At 41.3% G+C, this 22,023-nt stretch overlaps 1 protein-coding gene across 1 annotated transcript in view; it reads left to right on the top strand.

Annotated features, from left to right (window-relative positions):
* Positions 1-22,023, top strand: part of ell (elongation factor RNA polymerase II) — a 168,459-nt gene that overhangs the window by 35,312 nt on the left and 111,124 nt on the right. Inside the window, exon 2 of the mRNA XM_072594450.1 lies at positions 14,024-14,071. Within this exon, the coding sequence (XP_072450551.1) occupies positions 14,024-14,071 (48 nt within the window). The remainder of the gene's footprint in view (positions 1-14,023; positions 14,072-22,023) is intronic.

Raw genomic sequence — 22,023 nt, 5'->3', positions numbered from 1 at the left:
ACAGGGTGTACTTGAGCACTTTTAGACTTTGTTGGGTAGGGGCCTCTGTTGAAGCTGTACACGTACAGCTTGGCCAGGGGCATGGCGAGTTCCAGAGCACAAGTCTTCAATACAATTAATATAATGTTAAATTAACGAATAATGTAACCTTCTTTCTGGCTTGATTTGTTTTTGCACTTTTCCTCCTGTCCTTTTCCAAATTTTGTTACCTGTTACTGCATGGTTCCAAGATGGTCAGTACTTCAGCTACCCAAGTGGCAATGAGTATTTGCTTGACTTGAGACTTTTTGCTCAACCTTACGCAGTCATTTAGTAGCTGCATATATGAAACTTTCAAAAGGTGTCACTATTGGAAATGCCAGCCCCTATTGTCATCTGATATAGATCTAAAACCAAGCTGGCTCCCCTCCATGTATGTTCTGAGCTGTGCATTTGTGTCATCAAAAGGTTGGGAGAATTTGCTGCTGAATTGGTACCCATTTGTCCTGGGTTAGGTTGCTTCCATACTGTAAGCAAATATGCATAAACTGCAGATCCTCCTTTTATTTTGGTAACTGTAGTGTGTCACTAATAAGCATATGGATGCACTTCCATCCATCTCACAGCAGCAAGAGACTGAAATATGTGGCTGCTTTTTTTTTGCTGCTGCAGGGAGATGCCTCATTTTTAGAAGTAACAGCAGGCACTTGAGCAGGTCAGTGCTCAAAACATTTGTGCCCCTTTCAACCATATTCGATGGAATATGAAAGAGTTGCATAAGAGAGGACAAGAGGGTGGCGTCATGCTTCCAGAACAATCTGAGGGAAGTGCAATTGCATGAAGTTGTAGCTGTTAGACCTGGCCAGAGGGAAGAATGGTGATACCTACCCAGTTCTCCCAGAATATGAAGGGACTAAAATAGCCTTAGATGATATGAATACTACTTGTCGAGGGATGGAGATATTCTTGGAAAATACACAACACGAATGATGAATTTTGGTGTCAGTTTTAAGAAATATGTTTGTTTCAGTCTGTAAATAAATAAATTTAATACAATAAATTCCATGTTAAACCCACACACAAATAAAGAGCTGTGTCCTTTCCCAGTGGGATATTGGATATTGGCTTCTGGACAGGGAAAGAGTCCAAAAGGGAAAGGTGTAAACGGATATTTGTACAATATTGTGGATTTACAATAAAACCTTTGTAAATCTCTAAACTTATTTTGCTGTCTGATTCAACATAGGGATATCAGTATTGAAACAGACCAAATGTCTGTATTCCACTTGCTGTACGATAATTAGTTGCCATAAATTAAACCTGATTCCATATGTTACCAGGAAAGGAATCCTGAATAATTTTCCCCTATCGTAACCGGGTGCACTAAGGCCAATCGTTAGAACGGATGAAACCCAAGGTAAATTATGCATCTGTTCTATGTAATTTAGCCCCTAATTTTGACACAGCTTTTCAATAGGATCCCTCCTTAAACACTCAATTCCTTCTCCAGAGGACTTTTTGTTTTGGTTTTCATCATATCTTCCTGTGATGTCTTTCAGAGATGGATCACATAGTTGATATTGTGTAAGAGCTGTCCTTATGCTTTCCTTTTGCTAATTTATGTCCAATTATTATAGCTTTGTGATTCTGCTCAGCTCCTTCATCTCATTTTTCCTTGAAGTTAACAAGTAACTCACCTACTGACCTCTTGTATTTGTTAGTTGGTAACTGACAGTGATGCGTTTGAAGGATTCCCCAACGTAACTGACCTGATCTGCCACAGCAAATATAGCGATGCATGACATTGTTGTTTAACATTACTGCTGTTCAGTTGAGTTCTTCACTTGGCATCTTTGCTGCATAAAAGTTGTCTACCCACTCAGCATTTGTCAAAAGAAAGGCTCTTATATATTTAGGAAATGTGAAACAAGGAAGCTAAATGATGCTGTGGTCTGCTGCCATAGTCTAGGTTGTTAAACTTAGTTTTTGTGGTTGTTTATCCCAAGCACTTGCCTGGATGGAAGCTTTGCTACTTTTTCAATTACAGTTTGTTATATTTAAAATTTAGAAATTGAGATGAAGGGCCAAAGTTCATGTAATTTTGGAGCTGCTCTAAATTATGAGGAAATCAACTAAATCAGGAAGTGGTTTGGTTTCACCACAGAAGAGATGTAATATCCACAGTTAGTGCAGAGGTCAATGTAATGACTGTGCAACAAAATGGAAGGTTGTTTGCCCTTTAGAGATTTTGATTCATTTTTACCAAATTTCTCATGCGTTTATTCTCTTCTGAAACTCAGCTTGTCACAGGAGTAGAGGTTCCACAGACACCACATACTTTTTGGTACTTCAAGTGAATAAATTTCACATTTGGATATAGCTGCCTATCATCACTCTCTGTCAATAGTTGGGTAACACAAGGTGTAGGAGAAAGTGAGGACTGCAGATGCTGGAGATCAGAGTTGAAAAATGTGTTGCTGGAAAAGCGCAGCAGGTCAGGCAGCATCCAAGGAGCAGGAGAATCGTCGTTTCAGGCATAAGCCCTTCTTCAGACACCTAACAATGTAGGCCTGCACTCTTCTTCCTTAATTGGGGCAAAGACACTGCCAATACCTGGCAAATCTGTCCAGGCTAGTAGGTACCTTGTTCAAAACTCCCTGCCCTTTCCAAACACAGTCACCAACCTAATCATCCTCATCACCTTCGTATTTTCCCTGGGCTTAGCATCAACTGAAGGCATAATGTCAAGGGTCTATGTGCCCACTAATGTCTCTCAGTTGTAATTCACCACCACTTTTTCTGTTTCTATGACCTTTCTCTGATCAGCCAATTTATCTGGGACCTACCCATGAAAATAGTGCAGCTTTATCCAACTAAATTTTGAGAATTCTGAACCCACAGTCCCTGGCTTCAAACTTGATGATTTAATTTCCTTCTTGGCCCCTATTTCAAGTTCAAACCAACTGTTCGCAATATTGAGTTCCACAGTGTATAATCATGACCTTATCCAAACACACAAAAGACAAAAACTGTGATGACTGGAAACCTGAAGTAAAAACAGAAAATTCTGGAGAAACCCATCAACCTCAACAAGGTTAAAGACAGGATTCTTGGCAGAGCAGAGGAACAGTGGGATCTTGGGGTCAACAAACATAGATCCTTCAAAGCTGCTTCCCAAGTTTATAGGGTTAAGGGGCATGGTGTTTTGGCTTTCATTAACAGGGAGGTTGAGTTTAAGAGCTGCGAGGCTTTGCTGCAGCTCTAGTTAGACCATACTTGGAATATTGTGTCTGGTTTGGTTGCCTCATTATAGAAAGGATATACAGAGGAACCTTGATTATCTGAAGGATAAGAGCGGGCAGTATTTCGTTTGGTTAATCAAATTCCAGATAATCGAATGCTGGATGACGGTTTAGCCAAGCGATCTTGCTGGATAATCCGATGTTTGGATAATCGAATGCTGGATAATCGAGGTTCCTCTGCAGATGCTTTAGAGAGGGTGCTGAGGAGATTTACCTGGTTGCTGTCTGGATTGGAGGGCTTGTTTTATGAAGAGGTTGAGTAGGCTAGGGCTTTTTACATTGGAGAGGAGGACGAAGATAGGTGACTTGATAGAGGTGCATAAGGTAATGAGAGACATGGAGTAGATAGCCAGAAACTTTTCCCCAGTGCAGAAATAGCTATCACAAAGGCTAATAATTTTACGGTGATTGGAGGAAGGTATAGGGGAGATGTCGGAGATTCTTTACTCAGAGTGGTTGCTGCGTGGAATGCTCTGTCAGTGGTGATATTAGAGTTAGAGACATTAGGGGCATTTAAGCAACTGATGGGCAAGCACAAGGATGGGTGTGTAGGTCAGCTTGATCTTAGATTAAGATAAATGCTCACTACAACATTGTAGGCCAAAGAGCCTGTTTTGTGCTGTACTTTTCCATGTTCTAACTCTGGCAGCATCTGAGGAAAGAAAGCAACAGTTAATTATATCTGCTTCAAAATATTATCAGATCTTCTCTTCATTTTGTTAGTTTTTTTTATTAGATGGCACTTCTGTGAAGTGCTTCGAGACCTTTTCCACGATATTTAAAAGCATAATGGACGGCACAGTGGCTCAGTGGTTAGCACTGCTACCTCGCAGCACTAGGGACCCAGGTTTGATTCTAGCCTCAGGCGACTGTCTGTGTGGAATTTGCACATTCTCCGTGTGTCTGCATAGGTCTCCTCTGGGTGCTCCAGTTTCCTCCCACAATCCAAAGATGTACAGGTTCGGTGAATTGGCCATGCTAAATTGCCCATAGTGTTAGGTGCATTAGTCAGAGGTAAATGTAGGGGAATGGGTCTGGGTGGGTTACTTTTCAGAGGGTCAGTGTGGACTTGCTGGGCCGAAGGGCCTGTTTCCATTCTGAAGGGAATCTACTCATCTAATCTAAAAGTTGCTTATTTGATGATCTCAACCAGGGTAACAGACAAAACGTCATGGTTGACCTTCCTGAATTATGATTCAGAATTTGATTCAAAATTCACCACTGGGTCTCCGGAGGCTTCTGGGGGAGATGCATGTTTAAACATTGATCATTGATGGTATTCAATATACCGTAGTCCCCCTGTACCTGTGGGGGATACATTACAAGATCTGCCGAGGACACCCGAAACCATGGATAGGAACAAATCCATTTATTTAAGTGGGAAATTTACCTTCGTGGCAGCCCCCAGTCCTTGGTTCTGATATGTTCCCTGTAATGTGTTCAGGCCGCGGTAAACCACAGGTAACTGAAACTGAGGAAACCAGACCCCCAGATCCAGGGGTCGTCCTGTAGTTATGATGCGCTCCACTAGAATAAGCTGCCAGTGCTTATTGTTAGCTGCTATGATGAATAGCCATCTCGTCAAGGTGTAGAGTTATGACTGGTACTTGTGGAACCCATAATCCAGCAAGGAGCCAATATCTTTGAAGCAGAATTGGAAAAGGCAAACTTCCAACAAAAATATGGAACTCGTTGGTATGTGACAATGTACTTGAGTATTTTATTTCCCACTGCCCTCTTGAGACTTGCGTTACAAGTCTCTCCAAATGTCTTGAGTGTATTCCAGCTCATGAATTAATCCTAGCAATGACTGTATCAGCTTGAACATGTTGTCCATGCGAGCCAAGGCTTGTCTGTACTGCTTCCTGATTCATCTGTCTGCTCAGTGCCTCACACCTTATTGTGCTGCTGGTGCTGAACAAACCCTGGCCCCAGGATTATGATTTCCGTCTAAAGTACAAAGCGACAATTACAGGAAGAATTTCTTATCACAGCCTTTTTTTTTGAAAATTTGTTGGTACTTGCTGTTTTAATTCAAGAAGGTCCACACCCTCCTTTCCATCCCAATGCCTGTCACTGGAAGTGTCTTGGCAATTAGAGTAAATGACTGTTAGAAAGAAATTGGACACTTGCTGATTCTTTGGTTGTCATCTTTGAGTACTAACAGAATATTTTAATACTTTCAGGCAGACCTGACAGTAGTGCAGATGGACAGAAATTGTCTGTTCGTGTTTTCCCCTATTCGGTATTTCGGTTTCATTTATAGATTAAAACATTTTCAGGTTTGGAGCTGATTCGTTTATAACTGACATTTCTGTTAGAGTTTCGATTTTACAAAAATAGCTAAGGCATAAAATACTGTGTGCAAAACATAGCTGTGAAGAGATACCAAATGTATGATGGCTCATTACTTTGGAGATCTGATTTGTCAGGCAATGTATTTGAAGCAACTGTTTTAATTCCTAATCCCAGGTACAGTAAATGAAAAGTCTACAGGGTCCACTGCTGTCCACTTTGCTGCTGATGCTAAGACCATGTCACCATCCTCTGTTTAGTGACCAAATCAAAGGTGAAATTGGTATTATGGCTGCCTGAACTGCTGTGCTCTTCAAGCACCACTAATCCAGAATCTGGTTTCCAGCATCTGCAGTCATTGTTGTTACCTATTTGATTATCCCACACTGCTCCCTCTCTCCCCCCCCCCCCGGCAATGCTAGTGGTAAACTATTCAACTTAAGGAATGTAATCACGCCTGAGCCCCTCTTTGTTTCATTTTGCTATGACACCATCCAGCAACAGAGATTTCTGGATGGTGATCAGGTGGGGAATCCCAAACTGATCAGAGAATCATAGAACGATATAGCACGCACTTCAGTTCCTTGTGCCTGAGACAGCTTTTTTGAATGAGCTATCTAATTAGTGGTTACTCTGCTTATTTGCAATTACCCTATGAATTTTTCCACTCCATATATTAAATTAATCTAATTTCAATTGAATTTGCATCCACCTCCCTTTCAAACAGTCCATTTCTTGAAATGTACAAAATAAATTCTCCTAATAACCCTTTAATTCTTCCATTGATTGACTTCAATCTTTGTCACCTGATTGCCATCCTTCCTGGAAGTAGAATAGAGTTCTTGTCTATTCTGTCAAAATCCCTCATAATTTAGATTTTTTACTATTCAAAAAACAGAAGCAGAAATAAAAGAAACAGGGGACCCAAGTGTTTGCAGATTGAGGGATGGACTGTAGTTATTTTCCTGGCAGTGAGGACCCGTGATAGAAGCAGGAGGAAGTGATCTTGACATTTCCTTTTCTTTTGGCTGAGTCCCCACACAATACTGCAGCCAGAATGCCATCAGGTGCCCAGGCTCAGGCTTGGCCCAGAGCCATGCTGCTGATGCTAAGACCATGTCACCATCCTTTGCTATGTTGCTGCTACCAGAGTCCACTGAAGCTGCTGGTCCTGAAATGGGCTCAAACCCAGTACTAGGTTGACCATGCCGAAGAACCTGATGTTTTGGCTTATGTTGGTGCTGCTCCCACCTCCTGGGACAATCGTTTCAGTGGAGGAGTCCTTAGCTGTTTCCTCTTCTCCCCCACCCCCCACACCCCCAGACACTGAAAAGCAAGAAAAAAAAGAGCAAAAGTAATTCAGGGAAAATAAAATAATGTCAAATAGCTCCACAATGTCAAATATCACACTTCAGCGCAGGTAAAAATACACCCATCGATTACTCTTTATGTTTCCAAAGGACTTTTGATAAGGTGCCATACCAAAGGGTTGTACAGTATTTTAGAATAGGTGGCAGATCTTTTTTCAGTGGAGAAGTAGTAAAGGAGAGAGGTAAACTGACAGGACAGTGTAACTGATGGACTGCAACAGTGATCAATACGGAGGTCTCAGCCATTTTCAAATATCTGGGAGGATCATTGTCAACCTTAATCAATGGGTATTCTCATTAATCGACAAGTAGGTTCCTCTGAAGCCATTCTATAATAGAGATTATTCAACAGCTCGAGCCAAGTCTCGGGATAGATAAGTGAGCGGGTATTGTACAACTTCAGCAAGACCACCCAAACCCAACATCAAGCTGGAAAAACAGCAGTGAATGACCTTCGTTGGGATACTGTAGAACATATACTAACTGACAAGCAAAACGCCACAGTTATCAAGGACTGAGAGGGGATAAGATTTAACATCGTCTCTATATGGATGCCCACAAGAAAGTTTTTGAGAATAAAATCAATAACCAGTTATTCTCCTGTGCACAATATTCTATCAAAGCCTTTATGCAATAAACTTCATATTACATTCATCGTATCTGGTTTTATTTGGGCAGCACTGGGTTCACAAGCCAGACTTTCTGTTAAAATATGCCATCTCCAATAGAAGTTCTCCAAACTTAGACAGCTGTACACTGAGCCAGGATTTTCCAGACACTGGGAAAATCCAACATCAATAGCAACTCAAAACGTTCTACTAAGAGGCTACAGTAAACAACAATCAACTCGACAGACAGTGGTCAGTTTTGAAATCTGGTCACTGTTCAGTCTTGTGCACATTCCACAAACATGCTTTATCACCAAATAAAATACCTCATTTGACAGAAATGCAATATCACCATGGTGATCTTCTAATGTGCCGAAACTCAATATCGTTTCCGTGGAGAGGAACTATTTTGAACAAATAAATGGTACTGTTGTGGAATCTCCATTGTCACTGTTTTTAATGTCTTTGTGGGGAAAAAAATTGAACAAGCAACTCTGGATTTCATGCCATCATTTTTCCAGATTCAGTCCTATCACCATGGATGTAGTATCTGTCACCCTGTTTTAGAGAGCAGGTATGTTGCATTTCTTGGCCTGGACTGCTGTGGTCATGTCCTGAATTGATGCAGCGTGGGAGTGAGTTCAAAATTGACGACATATTTTTGTAGTTCCCTGTACTGTTAATCCATGATCTTTTATAGGTCTGCTGCATCTTCTCTGCTATTGTGGACTATGAATGACATATCTGTCAGTATCTCGTAAAGATCCTGATTCAAGCCAGTAGTCTCCTTTTCAATGATGGCTCCTTGGATTGAAATGCAGTATTTAAATAGGACCAAGAGAGGATTACATGCAATGTTTGTACAGGGGATGCAAAATAGTTCAGTGAATTAAGTTGGATACTCACCTGATGAATACTCTGCATTTATCAATGGTGACATTGACTAGGGTGAGTTGTAACTGATGGATTGAAGGTGAGGAATTGGATAAAGCATTAAGGAATGGGTGCCACTGAAACTTAAGTATGTGCGATGAGTGATGTATAGACCATGTTGGCAATGCATAGTGCCAAGAGGGAGGGTTATATCACATTGCATACATGGTTCAACAAAAGTAGTCAATTTTCTGACTTGGGTAATTAAGATGCTACTAGTGCTGCATCTAAGGCTGGGCACAATGTTTTTGCTCAGCTCCTATGACAGCACCCATCAGTAATTCCAGGGAAGCATCAATAAATCTAGTTATTGCTGTTTGTGAGTTCAGTCTTGGTAATTCCTGCTCCACCCAAGTTCAGTTTCTCTAGTGATGCTTTAGAATGAACTTCTGATCCTGTCCTGTGGGTGCATATCATACTCACTGCATAGCTTAAAAACAGAAAACCCAGAAGTCACAACTTATTGCTGAAATTGATCTGAAATTGCTTAGTAGAGGCCTTTCTTTCTGGCTTGTCTTTCTCATGTTCCAATTCTCAATCATGGCTCCAGTTTGGCTTTTCACTTGTTGGGGAGGGATTTTAATTTGATCACCAATTGTGAAATTTAGTTGTGCATTGTTGACAAGGATGTAGAAACTGTTACCCCAAGAAGTGATTGAAACAAATAGCAAACATGTTTTTGAAGTGTTACAACAGGAAAGCAGACAGCCAAACCAAATCAATCTTTCTACCAGTGTATTCACAACACAGCAAAATTAAAATCCTCAAAGACCATCAAAATTGGCCCCAATGGTTCCTAACCAGAGTTGAATAACTAATTCCAAACTCTATGTATAATCAATTCCAGACACTGGTTTATATCTTAAACAACCTAGCAATTTATTAACAATATATCAACTTCAGGGTAAAACTAAAGACCAAAGTAATCTAATCAGTCTATGCTTTAATCCCAAAACCTTTGTTTTCAGCCCCATTCACATAAAAGGCAGGCAAGCAGTTAAGTAATCTGGCCATTTTGTTATTTTATGAATTAAGTTTTTTCGTGATTCATTGTTCAACAGCCATAGATGGTTTCTTTGTTGAATTTCTGAAGATGTCGATCAGGGTCACCTTTTACAGTTCACTCAGATAAAGGTGGTAGGACTTGTACCTTCCTTTTTTCTGAGCTGCTAATGGTTGCTCATGGAAGATTAGACAGGGAGCTTTCACATCTTCATGCTGTAGCATCAACATCAGACGCCTCACAGAAAACACCGTCTAAAACCCAATTCAAACTCTGGCCATTCCTGACAGATCAACTCTCTTTTCCATAAAGTCTTAATTAAAATTCAACAACTGTCATCTACTTGAGCATATGGTCCTTTCCAGACTTGCTGGAACTAATTTCCAGTTACTGACCTTGCTAATAGCCAGTTTGTGCGATATCTCTTTAAACATATTACTCTTCGGTGATGATGTTTGATTTAATTTATTATTGTCATACGTACCTAGGTACAGTGAAACATTTTGTTTTGAATGCATTACAAGGAGATCATACCATACAAAGTGCATAGGGTAACTGAACAGAGCAAAGAGTACAATGTTATGGCTGTAGAAAAAGAGCGAGATCAGCATTAAATTTAAAATTTCAGGGGTGTTTTCAGAAGTCTAATAACCATAGGGAAGAAGCTATTCTTAAACCTGTTGCTACATATATTTAAGCTCTTGAATCTTCTGCCTGACAAAAGTGGTTGGAAGAGATTATAACCAGAGTGCGAGGGGTGTATGATGATGTTGGTTGCCTTCCCGAGGCAGCAAAAGTATAGATGAAGTTGGTAGATGGACGATTAGCTTGTGTTGTGACTAAGAGTGTGGTGCTGGAAAAGCACAGTAGGGCAGGCAGCATCTGAGGAGCAGGAGAGTCGACATTTTGGGCAAAAGCCTTTCCTGATGAAGGGCTTTTACCTGAAACATTGGCACCCCTGCTCCTCGGATGCTGCCTGACCTGCTGTGCTTTTCCAGCACCACACTCTTGTCTTGGATCTCCAGCATCTGCAGTCCTCACTTTCGCAGAGTGAGATGATTGAGCTGGATTCACAACTCTGTAATTTCTTACACTCCTGGGCAGAGCAGTTGCCATACCAAGCTGTGATGCATCCAGATAGAATGCTTTCTACGGTGCATCTATAAAGATTGGTAAGAATCTTTATAGACATGCTGAATTTCGTTAGCTGACTGAGGAAGTAGAGGTGATGTTGTGCTTTCTTGACCATAGCTTCAACATAGGTTGACCAGGACAGATCATCATTCCTTGGAATTGGCACTCTTGACTATCTCCCTCGTTGTGCTGTTGATGTAGATAGGGGTGTGCCCTCCACCTTGCTTCCTGAAGTCAATAATCAACTCTTTGACATTGAGAGATTGTTATCTTTATACTACACCACCAAATACACTCTGTCCCTCCTGTGTTCTGTCTCATTATGTTTGAAATCTAGCCTACAATAATGGTTTCGGCAGCAAACCTGTAGATGGAGTGAGGGCAGAATTTGGTCGCACAGTCATGGGTGTGTAGGAAGTAAAGTAAGAGGTTGAGTACACAGCCTTGCAGAGCGCTGAGGAGGTGTTGTTGCTGCCTCTTGTTGATTGTGGTCTGTGGGTCAGAAAGTTGAAGATCCAGTTGCAGAGGGCGGTGCAGAAACCTAAGTTAAGGTCTTTGAAGATTAGTTTGTTGGAATTATGGTGTTGAAGGCGGAACTGTATCATTAAGTAGGAGCTTGATGTCCGTATCCTTGTTACAGAGATGCTCCAAGGATCACTATAGGACAGGGGAGGTGGCATTTGCTCTGGATCGGTTGAGACGGTAGGCAAATTGCAAGGGATCAAGACACGCTGGAGTTGATGTGAACCATGACTAGCCCTCAAAAACATTTCATCATAGTGGAGGTCAGAGCCACTAGGCAGTAGTCATTGAGCCACGCTGCACGAGCTTCATTTCTTGGGATGATGAAGGGTCTCCAGAATAGTTTTAATGGGGTGCTAACCTGCAGTTAACTCCTAACCTGGCCTTTAGAATAAACAAAAATGCTGAACAAAGAGACTTTGGAGTGCAGGTTAATAGTTTCTTCAAAGTGAAGTCGCAGATAGATAGAATAGTGAAGGAGGAGTTTGATATATTTTCCTTTATTAGTCAGAGTATCAAGTACAGGAGTTGAGAGGTCATGTTGTGGCTGTACACGACATAGGTTAGGTCATTTTTGGAATATTGTATGCAATTCTGGTCTTCCTCCTGTCGGAAGGATGTTGTGGAGATTTACAAGGATGTTACCAGGTTTGGAAGGTTTGAGCTATAGGCTGGGGCTGTTCTCCCTGGATCGTTGGAGGTTGAGGGGTAACCTTATGGTACTTTGTAAAATCATGAGGCTCATGGATAGGATAAATAGACGCGGTCTTTTCTATAGGCTGGGGAGTCCAGAGCGAGGGCGCATAGGTTTACAATGAGAGGAAAAAGATTTAAAAGGGATCCGAGGGGCAATGTTTTTATGCAGAGGCTGGTGCTTTGGGACGATGGAATGAGCTGTCAGAGGAAGTGGTGGAGGCTGGTACAATTACAACATTTTAAAAGGCATCTGGATGGGTATATGAATAGGAAGAGTTAGAGGGATATGGGCCAAGTGCTGGCAAATGGGACTAGATTAATTTAGGATATCTGGTCAGCATGGACGAGTTGGACCGAAGGGTTTGTTTCTGTGCTGTAGATCTCTATGACCCTACAAAAGCTTGTTTGGTCTATCTTTTAAGCTGTTACCAGCACTCCAAAAAGTCATTTTTAGCTCATAGTTCCTAGTTCACAGCTCTAAACCAAAATTTGTGTAAGAATAAAACAATAATAGTGAAAAGTTAGCAAGGGCTCTAACAAAAGGAATGCTCAAAGTGTATGAGAAATTGAGGTGAAGTAAGGTGGGCGGAGGCTCCCATACACTGCTGTGCTTGATAGAATGACATGTCTTTGCTGTAAGAAGTGATTGTTCCTATTTCAAACAGAGCGCCCACCCTACTGGACCCAAGGCATTAGTTGCTGATAACATTTTGTACTCCATTCTATATTCATGAGGCTACCTAGGTACAAAGCAGTGAACCAGGACTTTCTATGGCGCATAGCTTAGCTGTTGAATATTTTAACCATTTTTGAGTTATTAGGAGAGCTTCAAATTTGTAAAGTTTAAAGGGTGCAAGAGTCATGTACTAAACCGTTGATTGTATGATGTTGCTGTACTGATTTGCTATGCATCCTGTTACACAACTTGATCCAAGTCATTAAGTACTGCTCTCCAAATAAGAACATTTGTTACTGAATGTGGGAAGTTAAGTTGCAGCAGCTTCCATTGTTTTGAGCTGTTTCGGAGAACTCAGCTGTGTTCAGACATGTTGGAATTGACAAAGCAATATTGGCCCACTCTAACCTGAAGTCATAGAAAGTCATAGAGATGTACAGCATGGAAACAGACCCTTCGGTCCATGCCGACCAGATATCCCAATCCAATCTAGTCCCACGGCCCATATCCCTCCAAACCCTTCCTATTCATATACCCATCCAAATGTCTCTTAAAATGTTGCAATTGTACCAGCCTCCTCCGCTTCTTCTGGCAGCTCATTCCATACAAGTACCATCCTCTGTGTGAAAAAGTTGCCCCGTAGGTCTCTTTTATATCTTTTCCCTCTCACCCTAAACCTATGCCCTCTAGTTCTGGATTCCCCGACCCCAGGGAAAAGACTTCGCCTATTTATCCTGTCCATGCCCCTCATAATTTTGTAAACCTCTATAAGGTCACCTCTCAGCCTCCGACACTCCAGGGAAAACAGCCCCAGCCTGTTCAGCCCCTCCCGATCGCTCAAATCCTCCAACCCTGGCAACATCCTTGTAAATCTTTTCTGAACCCTTTCAAGTTTCACAACATCTTCCTTCACTGTAATGTATCGTTAGGTTTTGTGGCACCTTTTTGTCACTAATTTCCTCTGCCCTATTCTACCTTATGAAAGAGGTGATGTTCAATTTTAGTTGGGAGTGGTGAGACAAGGCAACTTGATAGTTTTGGTAGTTAATTGGAGAAACTATTTCTAAAGGCTGGAATGTTGCTAACGAGAGGACTCAAATTTAAGGTTGCTAATTACAGAGTTGTGATGTGGAATGTGCTGTTTGAAAATGTTGGCAGCTAATTAAATAGTAATGTTCAAAGCCTAAGTGGATCAATTCTTGAAAAGGAAAAATATGCAGCATTAAGGATAAAGCAAGTGAGTGGGGCAGTTGGTACATAACTCTTTCAGTCCAATGCACCATTCTTTGAATGTTCTACTGACTTCCCATATGCCTCTCCATTCTTAATATAGCATTTGAATCACTGCCAGCTATGGTACCATCCAGAAACTGCTGGTCTTCTGAGTATTGAGTTTTGCCATACACTGTAGCAACACCTTTTTCAGAGGTTGATGCCTGCTATATAATGTAACTGGCTATGTATCCAGTACTGAAATGCCTAACTGTGCTTCTATTCTCTTTTAGAGCAATCTGTCTTGCCAGCCTGGGATTCGTTTTGAAGGAAATCAAGGGGTAAGTCTTTGGAATTTGTGTTTTTGTTTGAACCTTTGAAGCATTTTCTTGCGCAGTTGACTCTTTCTTTGTTCCTGGAAATGGCTTCACAAACCATTCAGCCCCTCTAGTCTTTCTGCCATTTACTTAATTACTGCTGGTGTGTATCCCAACACCATCTATTTACTTCAGATCAAAACCCTTAATAAATATTTTTACCTTTTAAAAAAAACTGTTTTTAAACTTCTAATTGAACCTATACATCCTTTTGGGGGAGTGTCCCTAGATTTCCATATTATTTAAATGAAGAAGTGCTCCCTGATGTCAACCCTGAGTCACCTAGCTCTGATTTGTTTTGGCTATGCTTCTTGATCTGGACTCATTTTAGAGGAGATAGTTTCTATCTAAAATATTGAATCTTTTAATCATTGTAAACACACTGTACTGTAACTGCTTTGAGATTAATCTGAAAATAAGAATTAGGAGTAGACCACTCAGCTCCTTGAGTCTGCCATCCAGTAAGATGATGGCTGATCTGATTATTCCCTTAGTCTACCTTCCCTCCTATCTGAGCCTGTCAATGTAGTATTCTTATTCTTTCAAGAAAACAGTTAATAAAAACTAGCATTCTAATATTCAACAGGATATAGTGCAGTACTGGTGGAGTGCAGCACTATCAGAGATGCTGTCTTTCTGTTGAGGTGTTGGAGGGTCAAAGTGGCTTTGGTCTGTGATTAACATGCAAGGTCATGTGCAATATTTAAAGAAGGGGGAGTAGAGTTTTCCTGCAATCCGTAGCCAATATTTATCTCTTAACCAACGTCATTGAAAAAATGATTAGCTGATGTTGAAACGTGCACTTTCACCAGGGTTCATCAGGTTGCTGCCATGAACACACTGTTAAGTCTTTATCCCTGCACCTAACACTACAGGCAGTTTAGCATAGCCACTTCACCTAACCTGCACATTTATGGACTGTGGGAGGAAACCGGTTTTGAGGATGTGTTGATGCATGTTTTTCCAGTAATTTATTTGTCAACTATCAGTCCTTGACTTTATCCCCTACGTTTTCCTACCCCCACCATTCATATGCCAAATTTGATGTGTTGACATTGTTTCTCATCTCCAACTATTGCTTGCCTCTCTCAATTGTAAAAGTGAGTTCTGAAATCGGTGACTAAGAATTAGGAAAGGTGATTTTGGAATGCGCTGCAGTTGTGAAGTGATGGAATGACTCTGAGATTGATTGCCACAGCACCATGGAGATACATGCGTAATCTGTAGACGCCAATGGCCTGACACTGATTGAAGCAGATGGACTGGCCAGGGTTTCTGTTCTTTTATTAAAATCCTATCTCTCACTTTTATAGAAATATGAAACTTGAACACAAAGCTATTTATAGACTGAAGCAAGTGCCACTTGTCTACATAAGTATGCAGCTCTCAGTTTTGATGTATGAATCAGCAAGGTTAACCCATTTTACTAATGGTTCTGTAAATTCTACTGTTTTAATCATGCAAATACAATTCACTGTCAATGTCAGTCACAGCCTGCCATTGCTCTTTCAGGTGTTAAAGTGACAGGCACTCCTATTGTGTAATTGAATGGACTTCAGTTTGCGCAGTGTTAAAACACACAGGTCAGAGCCTCCTGCCATTTGATGAGTTGAATTCCTAATTGAGTTGCAACTCCTGATTGCCATCCAGTAATGTCTACTAAATATTGCATGCTTCCTGAAGCCAGAATAGGATTTTCCTTTGTGTTGTTTGAGGTTGAATATCCTGCATCACTCACAACTATAATTCACAAATGGTCATTTTGGTAAATTGCTAGAGAATGACTGATCAGTGCCTTCAGGAAAGGTGAACATTTGGTCAACAATCAACACAGATCTAGGCTTAAAAGGTATCAAATTCAATCAGAGGTGTCATTTAGTTCTGAACTGTAATGGCTAGTTTTATTGGTATGTAAACGTAAGCCACAGGCTGTTTTAGAAAATACATCTATATAGAACTGTATCACATTTTTAAAAAAAAATCACAAGTGCTTCACACAGTTAATTGCCTTGAACTGTTATGCAGACAAGTGTCAAATACAGTGCAAAAGAGTACACAGTTCTTTTTGATATCATTGTTCAGGCGAAGAATGTGGCCACACTCAAGGATTTATTTACTCCTCACAAATGATGGCATGATACCAACCATGTCTACCTAAGATGTTAGAATATGCTGATGTGATCTTTATTTAATAACTCATTAAAAGCATGGTTCTAGTCAGCATTCTCTCAATATTTGGGTTCTGGGGTGAGTTTTACCTCCTGAGCTAAAGTAACACATTCTGCTTTGAAGGGATCCTGAGAGTACGTGGGGCAATGGTGCTAGAGTGTATCCCTAAATAAATAAAATTGCTGTGAAAAGTTGGTGGTGAGCTTGTGCTCTGACCCCTGCAGCACTTGTAGTGATGGTGCTCCCACAATGGTGTTACGTTGGATGTCCAGAATATTTCTGTTGAGGGAATGGTTATACATATCCAAGTCAGGATAGTTTCTGCTTTGTATGACATCTTGGTAAAGATGGAATTCCAATTCCATTCCCAAAGCTATGACTGCTCTTTGCTACCTTGAGTGTAGATTGCAGGGAAAGAATTGTATATTTTTGATTGTACATATTGCTGCTATACTAAACCACTCGTGAAGAGTGGATATTCAGTCTAGTGACTAACTCTTAAGCAATAATTTGGGTGGTGATGGTAGTCAGCTTCTTGAATGTTCTTACACCTGCAGCAATCCAGGCTAGTGTTTCTTTATTTGTTCAGAGGATTTGATCAGAGAACACGTGTGGCTCAGTGGTTAGCACTGCTGCCTCACAGCACCAGGGACCCAGGTTCGAATTCAGCCTTGGGTGACTGTGTGGAGCTTGCACATTCTCCCCGTAGGTAAAAACAATGACTGCAGGTGCTGGAAACCAGAATCTGGATTAGAGTGGTGCTAGAAAAACACAGTAGTTCAGGCAGCATCCGAGGAGCAGGAAAATCGACGTTTCTGGCAAAAGCCCTTCATCAGGAATTTCTTTGTCTGCGTGGGCTTCCTCCAGATGCTCCAGTTTTCTCCCACAATCCAAAGGTGTGCAGGGCAGATGAATTGGCCATGCTAAATTGCCCATGGTGTTAGGTACATTAGTCAGAGGGGAAACAGGTCTGGATGGGTTGCTTTTCGGAGGGCCGGTGTGGACTGTTTGGGCCAAAGGGCCTGTTTCCACATTTTAGGGAATCTAATCTAATCTAAATGTGTTGAAATGGCAAGCAACTGGTAGCCCAGGGTCTTTTTTGCAGATAGAATGTAGGTGTTCTGCAAAGCAGTCCCCCTTGTTTTCACCCATAATTTCCTAGTATCTCACATCCAGAGGATTATCAGCTGCCATTGCCATCATCTCCAACAGGATGCCACCATCAGACAAATAGTTCCCTCCCCTCCCTTGTCAGCCTTTTGCAGGGACTGCTCCCTCCCAAATACCTTGGTTCACTCATCGTTCATTCTCAACATATTCCCATGGCACCTTCCTTCGCAAATGCAGAAGGTGCAACACTTGCCTATTTACTTCCTCACCCCTCACTGTCCAAGACCCAAAACACAACTTCAAGATGAAGCACTGCTTTACCTGCAGTTCACTCAACCTAGTCTACTGTGTTCCCTGCTCACAATGTGGTCTCCTCTACTTTGGGAAAATGAAGCAGAGACTGCTTTATAGAACACCTACGTTCTGTCTGCAAAAAAGACTGAGCTTCCACTTGCCTGCCACTTGAACACAGTGTTCTCTGGCCAACATCTATGTCTCGGACTTGCTTTAGTGCTCTAGCGAAGCTCAGCGCAAGTTGGAAGAAGAGCACCTTCATTTCATCTTGGTAACTCTGCAGCCTTCAGCACTTAGATTAGATTAGATTCCCTACAGCATGGAAACAGGCCCTTTGGCCCAACCAGTCCATACCGACCCTCCGAAGAGTAACCCACCCAGACCCATTTCCCTCTGACTAATGCACCTAACACTATGGGCAATTTAGCGTGGTCAATTCACCTGACCTGCACATCTTTGTGACTGTGGGAGGAAACTCACGCAGACATGGGGAGAATGTGCAAACTTCACACAGACAGTTGCCGAGGCTGGAATCGAGCCTGCGACCCTGGTGCTGTGAGGCAGCAGTGCTAACCACTGAGCCACCGTATCACGTTCAACAATTTTAAGGCTTAGGCGTCTTTCCCTATGCTTAACCCCACTCCCATTCATTAGGCCGTCTCATCACATGGGTTGCTACCACATACAGCTTGTTGTCAGCAATTAATAGACCCCATTAGCAGCTATTCATTCTCCTTGGCTGCTCTTTATCTATTTCTTTTGTGGTCAAATTGTTTTCTCTGTCTTTGGGCTGAATTTCTACCTATCGTTACCCCTCCCCTGCAATAAAAAGCATCCTTTTCTTAACTGCCATCAGTTCTGAAGAAGGGTCACTGGACCCGAAACATTAACTATGATTTCCCTCTACAAATGCTGCCAGACCTGCTGAGATTTCCCAGCAATTTGTAGAGTCATGGAGTTATACAGCACAGAAACAGACCCTTTTGGTCCAACTCTTCCACATTGCCAGATATCCTAAAATGATGTTTCATTTGCCAGCATTTGGTCCATATCCCTCAAAACCCTTCCTATTCATGTCCCCATCCAGATATCTTTTAAGCGTTGTAAGTGTACCAGCCTCCAACATCACCTCTGGCAACTCGTTCCATACACGCACCACCCTCTGTGTAAAAAATTTGCTTCTTGGATCCCTTTTAAACCTTACCCCTCTCACCTTAAACCTATGCCCTTTAGTTTTGGACTCCCCTACACTGGAAAAGAGACTTTAGCTATTTATGCTGTCCACGCCCCTCATGTTTTAATAAACCTCTGTGGTTACCCATCAGCTCCCGCTGCTATAGGGGGGAAAAAGCCCCAACCTATTCAGCTTCTCCATGAAGCTCAAACCCTCCATTCCTGGCAAATTCCATCTGCCACTGTTTAGTCCATTGGCCCATTTGATGAAGGTTCTGATGTGTTCTGAGATAACCTTCACTCTTCATTATCCCTCTAATTTTGGTGTCATCTGCAAACTTACTAACCATCATTTGTATAAATGATGAAAAGCAGTGGACCCAGCACCAATCCTTGTAGCATACCACTCGTCACAGGCTTCCAGTCCAAAAAACAACCCTGTATCACCACCCTCTGTCTTCAAGCCAATTTTGTATTCAACTGGCTAGCTCTCCCTGGATTCCACATGATCTAACCTTGCTAACCAGTCAACCATATAGAACCTTGTTGAATACCTTGCTGAATTCCATACGGACAATGTCTACCACTCTGACTTCCTCAATCTTCTTTGTCACTTGTTCAAAAAAAATTCAATCAGGTTAGAGAGACACGATTTCCCACACACAAGGCCATGTTGACTATCCCTAATCAGTCCTTGTCTTTCCAAATATGTGTAAGTCCTGTCCCTCAGAATTTCTGTTTTTCTTTTAAATTTCCAGTATCCACAGTTTTTTTTTATTTTTGTTTAGTGTTCCAACAGACTTCTGATTTAACTTGTGGAGAGACTTTGTAGGTTCAGGAGGTGAGCTGTTTATTGGAAATTAATCAGCTCTGAAGTAAGTGAGTTTTTGAGACTGTATTTACCTGACAGCGATATGGCATGTATGTTGTTTTTACTTATTTGGATTATCTGAATTCCTGTTGAAACCTAGTATAAACTCCTTCACTCTCAAAGCCTTTAAATACATCTGAACATTGTGGTATCATAGCAAACTTCTGCCCTTCTGGTGAAAAGAGGTTAAAAGGTCAAAACTCTTGTGTGAAATGTGCTTCCTTCAGAAGCTGTTGTTGCTCTTTGGTCTCAATCAACTATTGCCATCTATCTTTGTGGTGACTGTTACCCCACCACTGCAGCATTTTCCGAAGACTTCCATTGGTCCCAGATGTTTGAGGGGTCTTTGGTGCCCTGTTTATCCAAAAACTGTCTTAATGTCAAAAACAATTATTCCCGATTCTTGCACGCCATCAAGACTTTGTGTACCCTCAAGCATGATGGTGTTGATGTGCTATGCTTATCGACATCTGCCTGTATTCTTGAGCAGTGCTGGTGATCTGCATGATAGCTTTTTTTTTCCTGCTTAGTGGGTTCTTTGCTTGTAGTTGTTAAGATGCTGAAAGGGTGAAAAAGTTACAGAAAAACTTGCATTAGGATCTTTGTGAAAACTTTATTGGGTGATGCAATTGGTGATGTTTTCATCAAGCTGAATGAGACTTAAGATTGCCTTTGGGCTTTCCTGAGTGACACTGTTTTGTGTCAGTAAGTAACCTAGTAAATTTGAAAGCTGAGAATTAGTTTAGTTTCCTTTGCCCAACTTTTCAGATCCAATGTCAGAAGGTGGTTTAAAAAAGACTTATGAGGTTTTGGCTAGTAATGAAGAAGAAAGAATCCAAAACAGGACATCTAAATTGGAAGAAATCTAATTTCTGTAAGATGACAGGAGATTCAAGTGGAGCCAAAGACTATCAGGAGAGCTAATGGAACATCTTATACAGAGCTTTAATATTGCTGAGAAACATGTTCCTAAAGTTTTTTTTGGTCGTCATCATCGATGAAAATGCAGCATGGATTTTAGTCTATGTTGATACAACTATAGCATAAGGAGAAGGATTGTTCAGCAAGTGCTGCCCAATCACAAAATTGAATCTATGCACTCAAGTGTTGTTACTTGATTGCACTGCCAGTGTAGTGGCAGGTATGTAGACCTTACATGCCAAGGATTATACTTTAGTTATCCTTGGTTTCAGAGTAAAAGCTGTACTTGACCAACCTGTGCCTATAAGACCCAAACATGCCTGCTGTTATGTAATTCTGCAATAGGACTGCATTTGCCGAACAATCCTGAGTGCACTAATGACGACACTAACAAATAATTTATGATAATTAGTCAAGCTCATAACATGGCTCATTTATATTGGCCAGCAGCACATACATATATATGTATGGACCTGGTCTTTGCAAAAAGGAATGCGCTTAAGGCTTGTGCTTTTGGGAATTTGGGGAGGCTGGAGATTCCCATTGACTGAGGCATTGAATGCAGAAAGGAATCAGAGTCCTCTTGCCAAATAGTTAGCTTTTTTCCTGTTGTGTAAATTGCTCTGATTGTTTGAAATTTGGTATTCTGGCAATGTGCCAGAAAAAACTTTGAGAACATACATAATTTTTGGTGTTTTTACATTATATATGATGCATGTCAGGTGAATTCTTCAACCGACAACCGAATCAAATATAATGGGGGAAAAAAACAAAGAACTGCAAATGCTGAAAATCAGGAACGAAACCAGACATTTCTGGAAGACCTCAGGTGTGGCAGCATCTGTGGAGAGAAAGCAGAATTAATGTTTCGAGTTTTGAAGGAGGATCACCTGATCCAAACGTTAACTCTGCTTTCTCTCCACAGCCTCTGCCAGACCTGCTGAGATTTTCAAGCCATTTCTGTATTTTTGTCTATCAAATGATGGGTTGAGGAGGAAACCGATGATGAAAATAAGATTAGCAAAGGGAGAAAATGGAAGTCAAATGTCAGTTAACCAAAGGGAAGCTAAGAATCTTTCATCAGCATGTAAATTGTAAGTAGGTAATAAGAGATGGGGGTGACTGGGGGTAGATGTTCGCAGGTAGAGGGACAGCTGGAAAATGGGAAGCCTTCAGAAATAAGATAACGAGAGTCCAGAGAGACAATATTTCTATTAGGGTAAAAGGAAAGGCTGGTAGGTATAGGGAATGCTGGATGACTAAAGAAATTGAGGGTTTGGTTAAGAAAAAGAAGGAAGCATATGTCGGGTATAGACAGGAGAGATCGAGGGAATGCTTAGAGAATAAAGGCATAGGAATATACTTGAGAGAAATCAGG

Source organism: Chiloscyllium punctatum, chromosome 24 (assembly GCF_047496795.1).
Source record: "Chiloscyllium punctatum isolate Juve2018m chromosome 24, sChiPun1.3, whole genome shotgun sequence".
In the NCBI taxonomy this organism is placed as follows: Eukaryota; Metazoa; Chordata; class Chondrichthyes; order Orectolobiformes; family Hemiscylliidae; genus Chiloscyllium; species Chiloscyllium punctatum.
Note: the sequence above shows the minus strand (reverse complement) of the source record. Positions and strands in the feature narration are given on the sequence as shown.